We start from the raw sequence: 18,448 nt of genomic DNA on the forward strand, positions 1-18,448 counted from the left end.
ATGCTGGCACTCCAGAAACCCAACTATTTGCATACAAGCTATTCAAAGGTTTTTCATGTTATACCGCCTTTTATTTATTGGTTTTATATTTTTAATTGCTGGCACCTTGCGGACGACTGCATACCTCAATATCATTGTACTTGTACAATGATAATAAAGTCATTCTATTCTATTCTTTTCACATGCTGCGACTCTCACAATCATCGGATCAGACACAACAACAGCAACATTTTCTTCATATGCCTTGTCCGCCCTCCCACAGGTCCACTCCCTGAAGGCTGGGAACAAGCGATTACATCAGAGGGTGAAATTTACTACATCAACCACAAGAACAAAACCACTTCCTGGCTGGACCCGCGGCTTGACCCCCGCTTTGGTGAGTTCTGCAGCAACGTTAGTCTGACGTTTATCGTAAACAACAGTCAAAGCAGTCGTCATAGAAACTCAAACTCCCCTCCCCCTTGTGGAAGTTCCTCACAGCTGTAGTAGCCTGAGCGGCTTTACTTTGATTATATTTTGGACTGCTCCATGTTGCACCTCCCCTTGCCCCTGCTTTGCTCTGAAACAGCACCTAACCTTTTGTCAACCATTTTAGTATTGGAACAACAGCTGAGTTGGCTGTTAATCCTAGCAACACTACACACACAGTATCCCCCTTAACAACCCCCCCCCCCCCCCCCCCCGGCCCCATCCAGCCTCTGTCCAAGCCAAAGCTAAAGTTTGACAGGAGGTTCGCCACACAGTTAGGAGATAAGTGACAGGACCAGGTATGTGCGATAAGACTTTGAAAAAAGTACCATCACTTCGTCCCATGTCAGCGCAGCCTCGAGTTAGACGAAGCCTTTGTGTCTCTTCAGCTAATGCGCGCAGAGTCCAAAACAAAGTTATAAGGGGAGCGGAGCAGCTGGGAGTGGAGACGGCGGCTTTGAAGATCTATAAGTCACGAACACACACATACACACATGGCTCGCAGGTACCTGATAGTGAGTTGTACCGTGTTAACTGTTCCCGTGCCGCCACTGGAGCCAAAAACACAGAGCCGAGTCAGGCCTTGATCCAGAGGTGGGAGTGAGTCACATGTGCAAATCATGTCTTCACCTTCAAGTCTCATTCTAGTTCGTTCGGCAAACGAACGTTCGTTCGAGTACCCACTAGTTTTCAAGCTAGCCGAGTCAAGTCATACCATCATGGTCTGCCACAATGTATTTGGCCACTGGACTTAACTGCCGATTACAATTTGGTTCATCACGAAAAACGACGTACCAGCAAAATTTTGAAAAATGTCCTCCTATGGTACTTGTTTTGTCTATTATCTTTGAGTTGCGAACCTTGCATGTTGCCATTCTCAAATGTTTTTATATTGTGTCGCTGTATCGCGGATTTTCGCCTATTGTGGATTGTGGGGTCTGGAATGTATCCCCCATGATCAACAAAGTTCTGTATATTGTATAAATGCAGTTCCAGGGTAAATTATGCAGGCTGAAAGATACCCTGCTAGCTAGTGTTAATACTCTCATAAAGATCACAAAAGCTTTCATCAAAGTTTCAAAACTTAAATTATGTATACAGTCTTTTCTTTTTAGGGAATGAGCAATGTAGAGAGAACAAAACGATTGTGAAGATTTAGCTTGGAGTTTTCGGTCACTGGCTGCTATGACGGCACTTTGTGAGTTGTGGCTGCAAGCCATAAAATGTTGCTTTGTTGTGGCTGTTTTGCAACATATTCCTCCACACTGAACTCTGCTGCCATGCAGGTGTCCAATCGCCGGCCAGCTGCTTTGATAATGGAGGCTAATTTGAGCTCTGCGGAGAAAAGCAGCAGAGCCCCTTTAACGGAGGCCTGTTGCCGGCTGCCTCACACACTAACACTAACATCCCAACACACACACACTAATATCCAATGAGTCCCCCACCCACCCCTCTCGCCCCTTTTCATGAGGCCCAGTGCAGGCGCGGCCTGGTTGTGCTGTCGCTCCAGACAGACCTGAATCTCCGCCAGGCCTCTTTATTCTGCACTCCAACTCTTAATCTCTTCCAGACCCTTTCTGTCAAAGAACTCCAATGTGTGTGATTGTGTATGTGTGTGTGGGTGTGGGTGGTGGTGGGGGGGTTGCAGGGGAGATGAAAAAGGGGGCAGGAGTGGGTTCAGGGTTTGAGAGGGAAGAAAGGCAAAGCATGGAACATCCAGACGAGATAAACTTGCATCCTTTATGGAGGTGGCAACGGGGAAAAGGAGGACATGTTGTGTTTTGTACAGCAGCGAGCCAGCTAGCTTCTTCGATTCTAAGGGCGCTTTGTCAAAGGCGGCCTACTTGTCATGTGACTCTCTTCCGCCTCTTCTGAAAGTTGGCGGGGAGCAAAGATGTCATCTCTAATGTGACTTTGCATGGGATTTTGCAGTAACACGCTCTAATTGCCGTAAAAGTACTAGCTTTAAGTCTATTTGAATGAGTCAATGGAGCCACAAAAAATATTCAGTTGTGTCAAGTTGGCAAACAAAATTGACAAAAATCAACACTTGACTCGTGATCTTACCTCAGGATGGGGAAAAGTACATTGATCCCTCAACTTATGAGAGACCATACTTTATCAGTCATCGCTCAGCTGATTTTTAAATTTTTTTTTTTATTGCTTTGGCCTTCGAGCAAAAATTGGAGATCGTAGCACTAGATGGTGGCAGCAAACTCAACTCAACACACTTCTCAACAAGCAGCAGTTCTTTAAAACAACATTTCTTCCTTCAAGCTGGTTATTTCCACTATCAATTGAAGTTTCCGCTAATTATCCATCCTAAACATAAAACCAAATGTTGAGAGGCTGAAATTTGCAGGATTTAGACACTTTACAGTTAAAGAAGGTATTATCAAAATAATTATTGATTAATTTGGTAATTGATATATATCGTCGCTGTCCTGTGAAAAAAACGTATGTCCAATTTTGGAACCTTTTTTAATTTTCACATTAATGCGAAGTCTGTAACGCAGAAACACCATTCATGTAGAAAAATGAAAAAAATGGAGCAAGGTGTTTTTCACAGGACAGCGACTATATATCTCTATATATACTCTATATACAGTAAGTATTCTCTTGTAAGGAATCATATTTGCATTGTCCAATCTTTCCTTATAACAGAATTTCCTTATGTGGGAAACGACTACTGTACATGTCCTGTATGACCGTGCAAGTATGTTAACAAAATACATGTGTACCAAGTTAACAACACAAGCAATATAATGCAACAAAATTATTTTCCCAAAACATTTTACTAAACAAAATCTGCACTATAAAGTACAGGTATATGAACAAAAATACAGTACAGTATAACAAACATGGTCCAAATACTGTAACACCAATGCAGTACATTTCACGTACATTTTACGTTCATTTACGCCACTGTACTTCGTCCGTCGAGCCGCAAACAATTTCTTCTGAGCAGGCGAACTGCCGGAATCGTACTGAGCCAGAATCGATTCCTTGTTTTTCAAAGTCTCGTAGATTTGAGTTTTTCCGACTCCAAGTGTGTCCTGGATGTTTTTTACTTTGTGTCCAGCTTCGCTTAATCGGATGCATTTCACTCTCTCTTCCACGGTCATTACCGTTCCTCGTTTGGATGCAATGATCTACAGACAAAAATGTAAATGAATACATTTTAAATCTTTCGCAATTTCAGTAAAACGCATGCCGAAGAAGTAACTTACATTTTGGATCCGATGGTGGCGGAGCGATCAAAGTTTTTCCGTAATATAGAGCTGGGACTGCTTGAGTTTGCACTACTGCGGGCTTCGCTAAAGGTTCCGGGTTCCGGATACAGCACCTGAACTTCCGTTTTAAGGAATTGATCGTTAATGTAATATATTAGTAGAAAATTTAATGCATACGTTTTTTTTAGAGTGAGGGAATTTCCGTTAGATCCGATGGTGGTCGAGCGGTCAACGTTTTTCCGTAGTATCGAGCGGAAACTGCTTGAGTTTGCGCTACTGCGGGCTTCGCTATGGGTTCCGAATACCGGAACTTCCGTTGTAAGGAATCGATCGTTAATGTAAAATAGTGGAAGAAAATTTAATGCATACGTTTTTTTTCCGGTTTTTTTTTGACCGAGGTCCGTAGGAATACTTACAGTATTCATACATATACATACATACACGCATATATATACACACATATATATATATATATATATATATATATATATATATATATATATATATATATATATATATATATATATGTGTGTGTGTGTATATATATGTGTGTATGTATGTATATGTATGTATGTATATATGTATATATATATATCTATGTATGAATATATGTATGTATAAATATGTATATATGTATGTATGTATATATATATATATATATATATATATATATATATATATATATATATATATATATACAAATCACTGAGATAATGGGATCAGATCCAACAATTCCATCTTTATGATAATGCACACTTTTGATTGACATTATTCATGATCCTAACAGTGGTTATAATTTGTAGTGGTGTACAACTGCATTAGTTATGTACTCAAAGGTGGGGGTCAAAATATTAGGAGCAGCTGCTCAGTGTCATACAATGCAGTTACACAACTACCATAATACACACGTTGGAGTCGCACTGTCGAACTCCCGACACTCATATCTCCATTGAAATTAATGGAAATGCTGTTAAGCCATTTCAGATTCCACATTTTTGTGTTTTTTTTTCTTAAGCCCCTATGTCACTGTGGAGCCAACAATTGAAAACGTGAACGCAACATTTCGAAAACACTCGCAATTTTCGCCCCTCAGTGGAATAGGAGCTTTAATAAGGAAACTATAAAATTATAATTTAGAAAAACAGAGTAATAACAAATAAATAGAATGTCATGTCATGTCATCTTCCAAACCGCTTATCCTATATAGGGTCGCGGGGAGTTGCTGGAGCCTATCCCAGCCGTCAATGGGCGAAGGCAGACTACACCCCGAACTGGTCGCCAGCCAGTCGCAGATAAATAGAATGTAAAGCGTTAAAGCAACACTGTGTAACCTTAAAGAGGTAGTCCACACAAACATATTTTTTTTCCGGAATATGTTCTATGCACGCCCACTAGTTGAAACAAGGCGTTCTGCGTTTGTGGAATAAGAATTAATACACCCGTTTTTAGCTATCTCCGGGGGTGGCCATTTTGTAACTTCTGTCTACTAAAAATGACATCACAGTGTCTCAGGTCTCAGGTAATGACCAACCACAGTTCATCTGTTTTCTGAAGCTGGGCCATGATTTAAGTTTTCATTGATTATGGCGGAGCCATGTGGACAAAAGCGGTAGTGGTTTTTAGTAAAGTCATCCACATTTCCCATGAGCGCTAGCGTCGCAGCACGCAGTGTACTGTCGTGAAATCCTGAGCTGTCACTCACCTGCAGTTGGACTGAATTGCATTTCTATTTCCAGTGGCTGTGTTTAGGATGAATGGCAACGATGTAGTGAATCTAATTGTGTCCAAACAATATAATATAACAATGTTTTGACTTTGTAATGAATGGGTAAAGGGGGGGAAGTGACATATGCCACAAAGCAGTCAGCACATTTGTAGTTTTTTATTTGTGTGGCAGGGTTTGTGGTTTCCTCCTCAAAGTTGCCTAGTGCCAGTAAAAGCGATACAGACCCCCTCAGGCCATGACAAATGTACCATTCAACCAGTTGTAAGTCAATGTTTCATCAGAAGGGTTAAGAAAATGTGTTATTAAGGTCGAAAACTTACGGGGTGTTGCTTTAATACATTTTTGCATCATGATTTAATGTTGCAATACAATTCGGTGTGCTGATTCGTTTTAGTGTGCCTCGGCCACCGGGAGGCAGTACTGTTTAATGTAGACACAAACAAAGAAGAATAGAGTACTTCTTCTACTACTTAATAATTTGCTGTAATATTATTATTATTATCATTATTATTATTATTAGTAGTAGTAGTAGTCTAATTATTATTATTGTTGTTGATAATAATAATTCTAACATTAATACTACTACTACTACTAATAATAATAATTATAGAGGATGCAGAATAAATGCCTGTGCAAATATCTGTTGCTTAAATGGTTGTAAAACCACAATAATTTTACAGGTGTACCTAACAAAGTATCCCATTAGTGCATAGTGCATCAGAATCCTTCAGAGTTTATTCAACTTCCTTTTAACTTTTTGCCTTGTTTACTCCAATAATCCACATACTTGACAGAATTTGTTGATGGTTACATGAAGAAAAAGTTGTGTTTTTGTGATTTGTGTGAAATAGTCTTCCAAAATAGATTCTGCCCATTTGGCCCATTTTAAATTGTAGTCTGTTGGCATTTGTAACCCCACCTAAGGGGAGGTTGGTGTGTGTATGTAGTGTAACACAGATCCCAGCGCGATGGCCTGATATGCGCCGGTGTTGCTGGTTCGTTGTGTTGTGGGCGGGCGTGAAGAAGACAAAAGGCAGACGGCATTAACTTGCTCTCTCTTATCTCCCTCGGTCCGGCAGCTTAGGCCACCCTCATGTGTTGTTAACACAAACCCTCTGAAACACACACGCGCAAATCCTCTGCACACACACACGCACGCACCACCACACGCACACGCACACGCGGGCAGCCTGTGTGCTATTGTGTGTGCTATCAGGCTGGCCCTGAAATGAACCTGTCCTTCACTCCTATCTCCTCCTCTCACGCTGAGTTCGTTCACGGCGGCGATTTTTCTCATTCTTCGCTCAAACTTGCTGCGCTCCCTTTGCTTGATTGTTTGGTCTGCGAGGAGGGCCTTTATTTTATTACATCATTTTCACTCAACGTGTAAGCTTTGAAGGACATATTTGAAAAGTGTTCAGTTCAAGTGTTTCGCGGAAGGTTGACCTCCGCCAAGGCCGAACAAGCCTAATTTCGATAGACATAACCGTAATTATTAAGGTTAGTCCAGTACTCACTGAGACGCTTAGGGAAAAGAATATCTTGATAAAAATAAAAATACATAGACTTTACACAGGTTTGGATGAGCACCTTCAGGGATCACTCGGAAAACATAAACTCTAAGAATATTACAAGGTAATTACATAATACAATATTACAAAATTAGCTTAAAGTGCTCATTTTCGTTAGCGAGTTAATGGTGTTTTCATTGTGCATTAGCCATGAGCTAACTATGTTCGGCAAATAAAACAAAGTACAGTGGTACCTCTACTTATGAGATTAATTGGTTCTGGAAGAAATTTCTCAAGTAGAACATTTTGTAAGTAGAGCCGCGTTTTCCATGTAAATGTCCTTATCCGTTCCAAGCCCCCCAATATTCAGACATAAATGTTTAGTCTAATAGCCAATGGCAGAGCAGCTATGAGTATTTGTTGCGTTCAAGAAATTCTGGAGCTGCGAGTCGCAGCCCATACTGCATTTTTACCTTTCGTATCCTGAAATTTCTTTCGTAACGAGGCAATATTTTCCGGTTGAGGCGTTTCGTAACTTGAAAATTTCGTATGAAGAGACATTCGTAAGTAGAGGTACCATTATACTGTGATTTATGTTCTAATGTGCACTGTGTAATTCTCTTTGTTTTATGTGTTTAGATTTACAGTTAACTTCAACTGGAGTGTAATAAATGCCTTGAAACCAGCAACATTGGACTCTTTTTGAGGGACTGTTCGCTATCTGCCAAACGGTACTCAGTCTGCTCAGGGAGGGCCGAATACTTATGTTATGATATGTTTTGCACGTTCTATAACATACTTTTGCAACATTGGAGGTCCTTAAAGTTGAGCTTCGCGATTGGAGTTTTATTTGTATTTTTCATTTTTTTCTCGCATTCCTGTGGGTCAGAAACAGTTACTTGAACAGTTTATGCACTTTTCATCCGTGATACTTGAAATGTCAAATGGCACTTAAGTTAAAACTTTGGAGACACATGCTTCAGCTTTTTATATATATATATATATATATATATATATATATATATATATATATATATATATATATATATATATATATATATATATATATATTTTTTTTTTTTATATATATATTTTTATATATATATATTAATATTTATATACATATTGCATATCGGATCAGGACAAAAGTGTATCGTCCCAACCACAAAAAAATAATTTTACTGGAATTTCTCTCTGGATTAAACGCATACCTATTATTACTGTTGTTGTTTTACATTTAACATATTTTCATAATTGTTTATTTATTATAAAATACATTTTTAGAAGGCACTAAAATGATAAAAAGTCTCCACGAATCATACATTGTTTGTGATGAGTTAACAGGTTTCTAACAAACCCCTAAAAAAACATCACTAAGTCATTGACATTCAAGTGAGTAAGGCCTCGCAAATTTTAACATTGATGCTAAAGTATTTTAAACAGTTTGGCTGCTGCCATAGAAAACAGTTGAACAGCCTCTAATTTCTCCCCCAAAGTGTCTGCGCCTTGCTTTTGGCGACCACGTGACTACAGTTTATATTTTGGACTGTGGTGGGGGAAAATATGTAACTGCCCTTGGTGGACAACAGTTCAGTTTAGAGGAGAGAGTTAACCCATTAATGGGCAAACGCTTGTGCGCAAAGGCAACATTTGATTTGACAGATGGGTCTGGTCATTCGCAGGTGAACAAAAATAAATAAATAAATAAAATTGGGGCATACTTTCCCCACCGCTGGTTTAAGTAGTGCCTGATTTGGCGGAGGGATATGTGCAGAAAGAACAAGGCTGTGTGTGGCAGCGATAAGTAGTTGAGGGAAGTAGCACTCTCTCCCATGACTGCTTGTGTGTGGGAGAGGCGAGGAGGCGGCGGCTCCGTGACTGTGTGGGTGGGGGCAGCTCGGCAGGAGTGGGAGGTGAATGGATGGATGCCTTCGGGAGTCAGGCGGGTGTGTTATTGGGGGTGGTGGTAGTGGGCCTCCGATGCTTCCCAGGAAGGACCCTGCAGGCTGCACTCCATTCATCTGCGGAGATAGTGTAAACAGACAGTGATTGAATGGTGATGAGGAAGGTGCTGGGGGCAGGCGGGAGGGAGAGGGAGACGAGGCCCCCTGCCGTCCTCACCGCATGGAAATTGTGGCCCTGTCAGGGCTTTGTTGTGGTTGGGCCCTCCGGCGCATAAGCAACACACCTCGGATTTACTCTGACTCCCCTTGTGGTCATGCAAATTTGCCTCTCTGGCTGATAGAAATACAACTGTGATCCATTTTTCATGCATAGATTAGCACTACTCATATTTATTAGCAGTACACACACTCTCTCCCCTACAGGCCAGAAAATAACATGCATTTCCGGTGGGTTGCGCACCAAACAGTGCGCATACAATCACATCCTGTACTATAAGAAATACAAAATAAAAATATATAGATTCCTTGCGGTTGAGTGTCCCGTGCATTTAGGATATTCCGATCACTGTATACATGCATGCATATTCGGGTCGGAAAGGGAGTAACCCAGGCATGATATTCAGAATTTAAAATAATAGAATAACGGCATATTCGGGTTATTGCGTGTGTTTACATGACTTTTAAAAACCTGAATACTGCCAATATTCGTGTTTTAAGAGGTTTATTGGCTGCATGTAAACATAGACCATATTGTCTTGATAAAAGGCGTTTGTGGCATAAATTCAATTTTTTGCGTCAGTCCTTGAGTCTTTTCCATGTATCCTGATATCCTATAGTCCACCCAAATTTGTCCCTTGATGAGACTGGTGCCGGGGCCAAAAAAAGACAATAATTATCAGAACAATACAAACAAACAAGATTCCAAGATTGCAATTAGAGTAGATCCAATCCAAACCAAGCTTCATTATCTTGATGAAGTTGGGATTTTTTGAGTCACTGAATGTTTCTATATTGCGCAAGTGTACCTAATAAAGTGAGGCAGCCTGCGGGGCTCCAATCAAATTTGTTTGGACGGAAACAAAAAGTCACAATGAACCGGATAAGTCACGACTGATGCAACGTGGCCGAGCAACAATGCCTGTCTTAGTCAGCGAGTGGGCGGAGATCAGGTCTTACAGGAATTGTTCTTGTTCGGGACTGCGCGTGCTAAAAAACTCGAGTCGGGACTTCCTGCAGCCTACATAACCTGCTGTACTGGCTCGCCTCCAGCCTTTTGCAGACTGCCTGGTGAACTTGTAAGTCCTGTTGTGCTGTTTTGTTTTCTGGACGTCACCAAGCACTGACGGCATTGCCACACACACACACACACACACACACACACATGCACAAACGCACACAAACCCCCCCCAAGAGATTGAGAGATGTACTTTGTGAATCGCCATAGTAGGAAATGAAGGGCATTTGGCTGTTTACATCACAGCGTTGATTATCTGCGGCCTATTTTTAGCAGTTCCGGACGCACGTGTGCAAAATGGAAGCTTGCTTCTTATGTGCATTGGATGCTGTCATGATAATTGGCTGCTTTTACAGTGGTGCCTTGAGATACAACTGGACTGACCTAGCGTACGAGTTTTCAAGATACTTTGGCCGATATTTGAATTAAAGGCACAATAATGTAAGACATTTAAAAAAAACTGAAGACTTTTTAAAAGCAAAGTGAAGACTAAAAAGTAATTTACAAAAAATACTCAAAGAATGTACAGCACAAGAACATAGTTTTGGAAAAATTGATGATAGAAATGCTCTAAAATAATTTAATCATACATGTGGGGGGGAAACATAGTTTAAAAAAAACAAAAACAAATGGATTTAAATGCATTTTCATTTAGGGCTAGCTTCAGTTCTGTTGGCATCTTACTCCATTTGCTTGCAGCATAACAGCTAAATGCTGATGCACCATATTTACTTTGAACATTGGGCACCACCAATTGACCCGAGTCTGCTGACCTTTCAACCCCACAGGGTTAATATTTCATGGGAATTATGTATTGCGGAACATTTACAGTTTAAACTATTGACATGAATAATTTTTCAATACTAACGATTTTTTGCTTTTCGCGGCAGGGCTCGGGTCCCTATGACCACGAGGCATTACTGTACATCATAGTGGTACTCAAATAAATGGTTGTGGGAAGTAAAAATGCGACGCAGGCATTGTCAGAAGTGACAGTAGCTTGTAAGAAAGTACTTTGCGGTTGTGTAAATACAGTGACTGTGATAGGTAACAGCCAAGCTCATAAAGTTTCAGTATTTTAACCTACACACTTCCTCGCTGTCTTCCCAGCCCTGAACCAGCAGAGAATCTCCCAGAGTGCGCCTGTGAAGCAGGGTGGCCAGCTTCCCTCGGGCACCCTCGGCAGCGTCAACCAGCTGAGGCTGCAGAAGATTGAGAAGGACAGGCTGAGGCTGAAACAGGAGCTGCTTCGTCAAAGACCTCAGGTCAGCACTGGGGCTGTTTATGTCCACACATTAAAAAAAAAAATCAAAAAATCAAAGCAAACAAAAAAAATCTGATTCGATCCACTCTGCGGCCGAAGAAAATCATTCACAAATTTTGTCCGTGTGGAAATGCTAAAAACACTTAACCCAGGGGTTCTCAAACTTAGACAGGGGAGACGTTTTTCTTCATCCTAACGGCAAACAAGCACACCTGCCATGTGTACTCTGAAATACCAAGGAAGTCAGAAAGTAGCCTATTTGCGATAAAATGTTGTAACTCGATCTGCAGCTATCGACTACTTTGGTATTCAGATATCCTACTGAAAATTCGAATTGAATAATCGGATATTCGGATAAAAATACAACTTTTTTTTGTTTTCTTGGTTAAATATACAGAAAACAAAAAAAAAACACATTTCCACTTAATAATAGATGGCTAACTGGTTTTAATTTTTAGATAATCAACATTTTATATTTGAATTCAAACAATACATAGAAACATTAATGAGGATATAGTTGTGCCTTTCCCCATAAATTTGGGACTATGAGAAGAAGTGACGTCAACAACACAGTAGTGAGTTTGCCGGCTAAAACAACACACTTGAGTAAGCTTGGTTTATTAAAAAGTGATCAGTAGGAATGGCAACTGTGTCATGCTGTCAGCATTATAGTGTGCAGTCATTAAGTCTATTAACTTGAGCACTGCCAGCCCAGCTAGCTCGGCTAGCGCCGCTAGTACTTCTAGCGGCGCTAGCAAAGTACAATAGAGTGTCAACGTAATTAAGTCGTTTTTTTTTTTTGTTTTTTTTTTAGCAACCGTAATTAGCGATAGTACATTTTTTCAGGACAACGTTGTATTGTCGTCATCGGAAGCAACATTTTGTGACGGCAATAAACGAGCCCGCCAAACACAGTCTGGAAAACAAGTCAAGTTAGCCATTACACCGCGACACGCTGCCAAGAACAACTTCAAAATAAAAGCGTACTTAGGAATTCATGTCTCAATATTATTTAGTAACTACGGTTTATGTTGAAGTTGGCCTTCTTACCGCGTTGCTGGAATGTTATTTTCATGTATAGCATGAACACTTATTGTTGTGGTTAGCTTGACTTGTTCTTCCTGACAGTGTACGCGTAAATAAGCGGGTACTCAAGGCAAAAAAAATGCTTTGAGCACTTTTTTTTAAACATAGGTATTCAAATTACTCGAGGACCCATTTCGGTCCTAGTCGTAACATTGCGATGACAAATCAATATTTTATGTAGAAAAAAGTTGCAAATTGTGTTTTTGATTTAAAGTTGTAATCTGTGGACCTATTTTTGTTTCCGTTAAAGTTTTACAAGAATAAAGATGTATTTTTCAAAGATAAAATCTTAATATTACGATATTAAACAAAAGGTTTTAGCAAGGGAAGCGCATTTCAAAAATGCAACTTTTTTCCTGATAATACTACACTTTTTCCTGAAAAAGATACCTTTATTTTATAAATAAATAGATGTTTTAAAAACACTACATTCTCAAAAAAAATTGCCTTTTGAAAAAAATGATGTACTAACTAGGCTTTTTGTTCTAAATTAAAAAGACTTTATTTATGCAGGTATGTCCATCATATCAGAGCTTCGCATATATATATATATATATATATTTATATATATATATATATATATATATATATAGATAGATAGATATAGTACCACGTAGATAGATAGATATAGTACCACGTTGACGAGGAAATGAGCGGTGGCATACAGAAATCTTGTTTGTTTGTTTTTTCCCCCCTGATATATTGCGCCCTGGGCGACCGCCCACTTTGCGCACAGCAAGAACCGCCGGCTATGTGTATAGTTTAGAAGTTGATATTCAGGGAGTCTGTTAAATAATACAATATTAGTCATAATTACAGTAAATATTTTAAGAAGAACACTTTTAGACCATAAATATAAAACAATTAAAAATAAAAAACTGCAGTATTGTGTTCACTGAGTGACGCCTGACATATTGTGAAAAGAAAATTACGCAATTAAAACTAATTCAGTAAAGCAAAAATAGTACAAAAACAAAGTGAAACAAAATAAAGACCAAAAAAGGATTCATATTAAAAAAAAAAAAAGGAAAATAAGTCAAAAATAATACTAATGAGAAAAACACTTGAGGACAGAAGGAGTAATGTGACCGTAAAGGTCCACAAGTACAAAAGCAGTGCTGCAGTCCACCATGGTTGTTTTGGTCTTGACAAGCGTAATCTGTTTTAAATTAAAAAGCGTGTAAACATCCCCTAAGCATGCAGATGTTTTTTTTTCAAATGTCTGTTCGAGTCATGTGTAATTGGACAACCGCTTTCGTTTTAGAGCAGCACATCTGGAATAACCTTTTCAACGTGACTCATCTCACTCGGCGGTTCAAACTTTCAAACCTGCTTTGATGGGCCTCCATTGTTACGCCACGCTGCCGCGAAGTCTCGTGACTCATCGGTGGTAATTTGACCACTTCCTAGTGACACATTACCGCCTCCACACAGGGCGGTGTGGCACCGGAGTTCAGGAGTTTACTCAAGGCAGCGTCCCGGCACTGGAATCACGCAGCTGTATGATGATGATTAATGAAGGCCGACCGTGACTTGTTTACCATGTGGCTCGCACGGATTATTTTAAGTTCACAGTGTCGGAAGTGACCCAATCTTGTGCATACAGAAACTTGATTGGACAGTGCATACTGAAGGGCAATTGTTAGTAGGATTGCCTACAGTGGCTTTGAAAGTATTTATTTAGCATTACTGCACAGCCATAAAGAATAAGGAATGGCAAACAGTCATTTGGGAATTGTAGTGCACTTTACTTTTTTCCACAATACTTATATACAATATATATACTTATACAATATAGTTGTGTGTATATAGATTCTCACTTAAAATTTGCCCCGCCTCAAACCTGTAAGGTCTTTGGACCACACGCTTGGTCATGCTAATAAAGCACGCTAAGCTGCCGGCATAGCATGGCACAAAAGCGTCTCATTGACGAGTGTTGGTCTTTGGGGGTCCGCAGGAGCTCGCTCTGAGGAACCAGCTGCCCACCAGCATGGAACAAGACGGCAGTGGCACCAACCCCGTGTCCTCCCCGATGGCCCAGGACGCCCGAACCATGACCGCCAACAGCTCGGACCCATTCCTCAACAGGTTGGTTTCGAAAGGTATTTGCTAGCATTTTGTAAATCGACAAATGGTTTAGGTCCTGAATACGTTGAAGAAATGCTAATTGAATGTGAACCCAGTACAACGTACAATAGTTTGCAGACGGCGGCCAATTAGTAGAGCCTAGAGTTCAAAACAAACGTGGTGAAGCAGCATTTAGCTGTTATACCACACGGTCTTTTAAAGCATTTTTAAATAACATTTTCCAAAATCATGTCTTAACTCTTCTTTAACTCCGGTTCCCCAGGGGTTGCTTTCCTGAATGTTTTAGATCTCTCCCTGCTGCAACACCCCTGATTCAAATAATCAGCTCACCAGCAAGTGCTGAAGGAGCCTAATAACAATGCTGATCATTTGACTCTTTAGCTTTTAAATGTGGTATTTTCAATTTTGCGGAGCACATTGAGTTACCTTGTGTATGAAAAAGCGTGACATACAGTAAATAAAGCTGCCTTTCCTTGCCATGAGCGGCGCCCCGCTCGTCGACAAAAGCAAAAGTTGAGTATCAAGTGGGCCGGTAGCACGATGTCCAGTGCGTTCATAGACCGGCCTAATCTCCCCCTGCCCACCGGCACAACTCTCCAACCCCCAACACTCACAATGGCCTCATTCATGGCGTCTATGCTGAGCTCTGCCCACATGTTTTTTCCTCTGCTAATTAGTGCAGCTCGTCAAATGTCGTCTCTTCTTTTTCCCTTTTGGTTCACCCCCCCCCCCCCCCTCCTCCCCCCGGCCGCCTCCGATGACAGTGGCGTTCAGGCGCCGATACCGAACTTTTCTCTTTGTGCCCCTCAGCGGGACGTACCACTCCAGGGACGAGAGCACAGACAGTGGCTTGAGCATGAGCAGTTACAGCGTGCCTCGCACTCCCGATGACTTCCTCAACAGCGTGGACGAGATGGACACGGGTGAGGACGCACGCCGCAAGACAAATCAAACGCTACAGCGTCGTATCTGGGGCTGCAACGATGAATCAAATAACTCGATTAAGTCTCTTACAAAAAAGGGTGGGAGCAATTAGTCGGTTAACAGCCACCCAAATCTACACTCTCCTTCATTGACACCCATGTCACTCACTAAGCCAGGTCCCCGCCTTTTAAAGCCACACACACACACACACTCAGGGTTTCAAAGTAGGGTTAAAAGCAGGGTGAGGGTTTCAAAGTAGGGTTCGTTTTTCGAAGTATGGTATCAAAATAGGGTTAGTGAACTGTACTTAGGCATTGATTCTTTCACATACCACTAGAGGCAGCTCACGCAGCACTTTTGTCATAAGAATGCTCTCCAATGATCGCGCTAGCAACTGCAGATAAAAAGATGACAACTTGGCCATGTAGCGTGCCAGTGCCGCGCTTAACGCCGCCCTCGCATGCGCCCTGGCAGGAGACCCGCTCCCGAGCTCCATGGGCACGCAGTCCAGCCGCTTCCCGGACTACCTGGACGCCATCCCGGGAACGGACGTGGACCTGGGCACACTGGAGAGCGAGAGCATGGCGGTGGAGAGCGAGGAGCTGATGCCCAGCCTGCAGGAGGCGCTCAGCTCCGAAATCCTCAACGATATGGAGTCGGTTCTGGCGGCCACCAAGATCGACAAAGAGAGCTTCCTCACATGGTTATAGAGGGGAGCGGGGGGGGGGGGGGGGTCCCCCTCTTGCTCTTCCTCCACCAGTGTGCTTTTGACAAGACATTTCAGCAAGCCTGTCTGGACTTTTCCCGTACTCTGCGGCAGTATTCTTCTTATCTCTCTGTCCTCCTTTTTATTTTGTCTGTATCTTCAAGGCTGGCCCATGAGCAGACAATCACGCAACGGGTTCCCGAAACTCCATCTCGGGTGTCTTTAACCCCCCACTCGGCCCCATTTCTCCATTAGCGCCTCGTTCTCCTGAAGTTGATCGAATGCCACCTTCTGCCTTTTTGCTCTTTTTTTTCTGCCTTAGGAACCAAAAATGATGTATTTGATAAACAATACGGATTTGGAGTCAAGGTATCAAAAGGCCCCCAAATTAGGACAGGTGAAGGTTTTTGGCAGGGGAGAGGGGAGAAGGGGGGGCCGACCATATCGCTGCTTGGCTGTGCCAGCGTGTCTAAGTTAAACCTTTTTTTTTTCTTTTTTGGTCGTTAGATCAAGTGCCTTCAGCTTTTGTTTTAAGATGGCGAGCAACACGAACAACTTCACTTTCTTTCAAGTTTTTAAACACATAGTAACGGGATGTAGGGATTTTTTTTTTAGCAACTTTATATCGCAGTCTTACCGACTTTTATCTCTCGTTTAGTATTAGACTTTTTTTTTTAGACAATATGTGTATGATAGCTTAGATGTTTGTTGTTTTTATTTTTTTTAATTTTATTTTAACTTCATCACATGAAGAAACAACTAGGGATGGGCAAGTACCAATACCAGGTTATTATTACTTTAAGGTATCGGATGCTCGTGGAGATACCAGTCACCAATACTTAAGGCATACAAATTCTGACATAGAATAAGTCCTCCTCGGCAGTAGTTGGCGCTATACTATACCAGTTTGACACATCATCTTGCGTCAGAAAGAAAGGTCACAATTTTATTCATGTTCAATGAGCTGTTCTATATCAGAAGCACTCGAGGTATCGGTACTCGGTACCGGCAAGTAAAAAAAAGTGAATACTCGTACAGGTATCGAACATCCCGAGAAACAACATCGATGATTTGCTTTTGCCTGCGTGCCCCGTTGTTTCAACAGAAATATTACCAGCTTGCGTCTTTCAGCGACAAATATTCCTGAACATTAAGCAACGACTTAAAAACGAAAGCCGATTTGTAGATGGAATGATATGAAAAGATGTTGAAGGACAGCTGGGACGTGCTGGAGCAAGTTTAAGAGTCGTGTTGACGGTGAGGTTGGGGCGAGAGAACAACAGATTTTTCTTTCTTTCTTTTTGGGAGGAACAGTTGAGAACAGTCAGTTCTGATCTCAGTCAGGACTTGTGGCCGATTCCAAAGATGTTTTGTTTTTGTAATTTTGCTTCCACTTTCACAGTGATTTGTTAATCAGCCTGTGTATGAACAAAAAATGTATCATAAGCTAGTGAGAAGAAGAGAAACAAATCGTAGTAGGTTTACCTTTTGTCGTTTTATTTCTTTGTAGTTTTTGCGCTCGTTGCAAGTGACTAACCCTGAGATTTGAAAGGATTTTTGTGATGTGGAGTTTTCTGATGTTTACACCGCGCTTTTATGGCTAACCTTCGGTATCCTTCGGTAGCATTAACTGTGGAACTTGATGGAACCATTTTTCGAGCAAAAGAACAGTTTTTATATATATATATATATATGCCTTGTGAGAAAGCTCCTTTGTAGAATTGATTTTCCTGATCAGTTGAATCAACGCATTGGAAGACGAACAAAAAGTGTTGTGAGAACAAAAAAAACAAACAAACAAAAAACAAGTGGTACACTAAGTGCTTGTATTGCACGGCGACGCGCTTCAGTTTGGATGCGACTCGGCGTTGACTTTATACTTATTTTAGCACGTGGCCGTCGATACCAACTTGAGCTCATTGACGGTCATTGTCGTAGCCGTAGAACCAATCACAAACAAACAAAAAAAAAAGATTTGGGGTATTTAGAGTTTTCTAAATGCACATGAAATGAATTTGTATTCAGTGATGATCATTCATTTTTTGTTTTGTTTTGTTTTTTGATAGATATGTGCATGTGTTTTAGAACCATAAAATCTGTTACATTTTATATATATATATATATATATATATATATATATATATATATATATATATATATATATATATATATATATATATATATATATATATATATATATATATATGAAAATATATATCCCTTCATTTACAAACATTGAAATTGGCTTGAAATAAAGTATATACTTTGTGTTAATACTTTCCGTGTGTGGCCTTTATTTTCACG

The 18,448-nt window shown here is 40.7% G+C and overlaps 1 protein-coding gene across 1 annotated transcript in view; it reads left to right on the forward strand.

The window, feature by feature from the left end:
* yap1 (Yes1 associated transcriptional regulator) overlaps nt 1–18,302 on the forward strand; it is a 45,884-nt gene extending 27,582 nt beyond the window's left edge. Inside the window, exons 4-8 of the mRNA XM_086034894.1 lie at nt 263–376; nt 11,187–11,341; nt 14,384–14,514; nt 15,325–15,437; nt 15,913–18,302. Coding sequence (XP_085891020.1) covers nt 263–376; nt 11,187–11,341; nt 14,384–14,514; nt 15,325–15,437; nt 15,913–16,148 — 749 coding nt within the window. The 3' untranslated portion in view covers nt 16,149–18,302. The remainder of the gene's footprint in view (nt 1–262; nt 377–11,186; nt 11,342–14,383; nt 14,515–15,324; nt 15,438–15,912) is intronic.
* Nucleotides 18,303–18,448: the final 146 nt, after the last annotated feature.

Source organism: Filicampus tigris, chromosome 7 (assembly GCF_054856515.1).
Source record: "Filicampus tigris isolate MCC_2025a chromosome 7, RoL_Ftig_1.0, whole genome shotgun sequence".
NCBI classification, from domain to species: Eukaryota; Metazoa; Chordata; class Actinopteri; order Syngnathiformes; family Syngnathidae; genus Filicampus; species Filicampus tigris.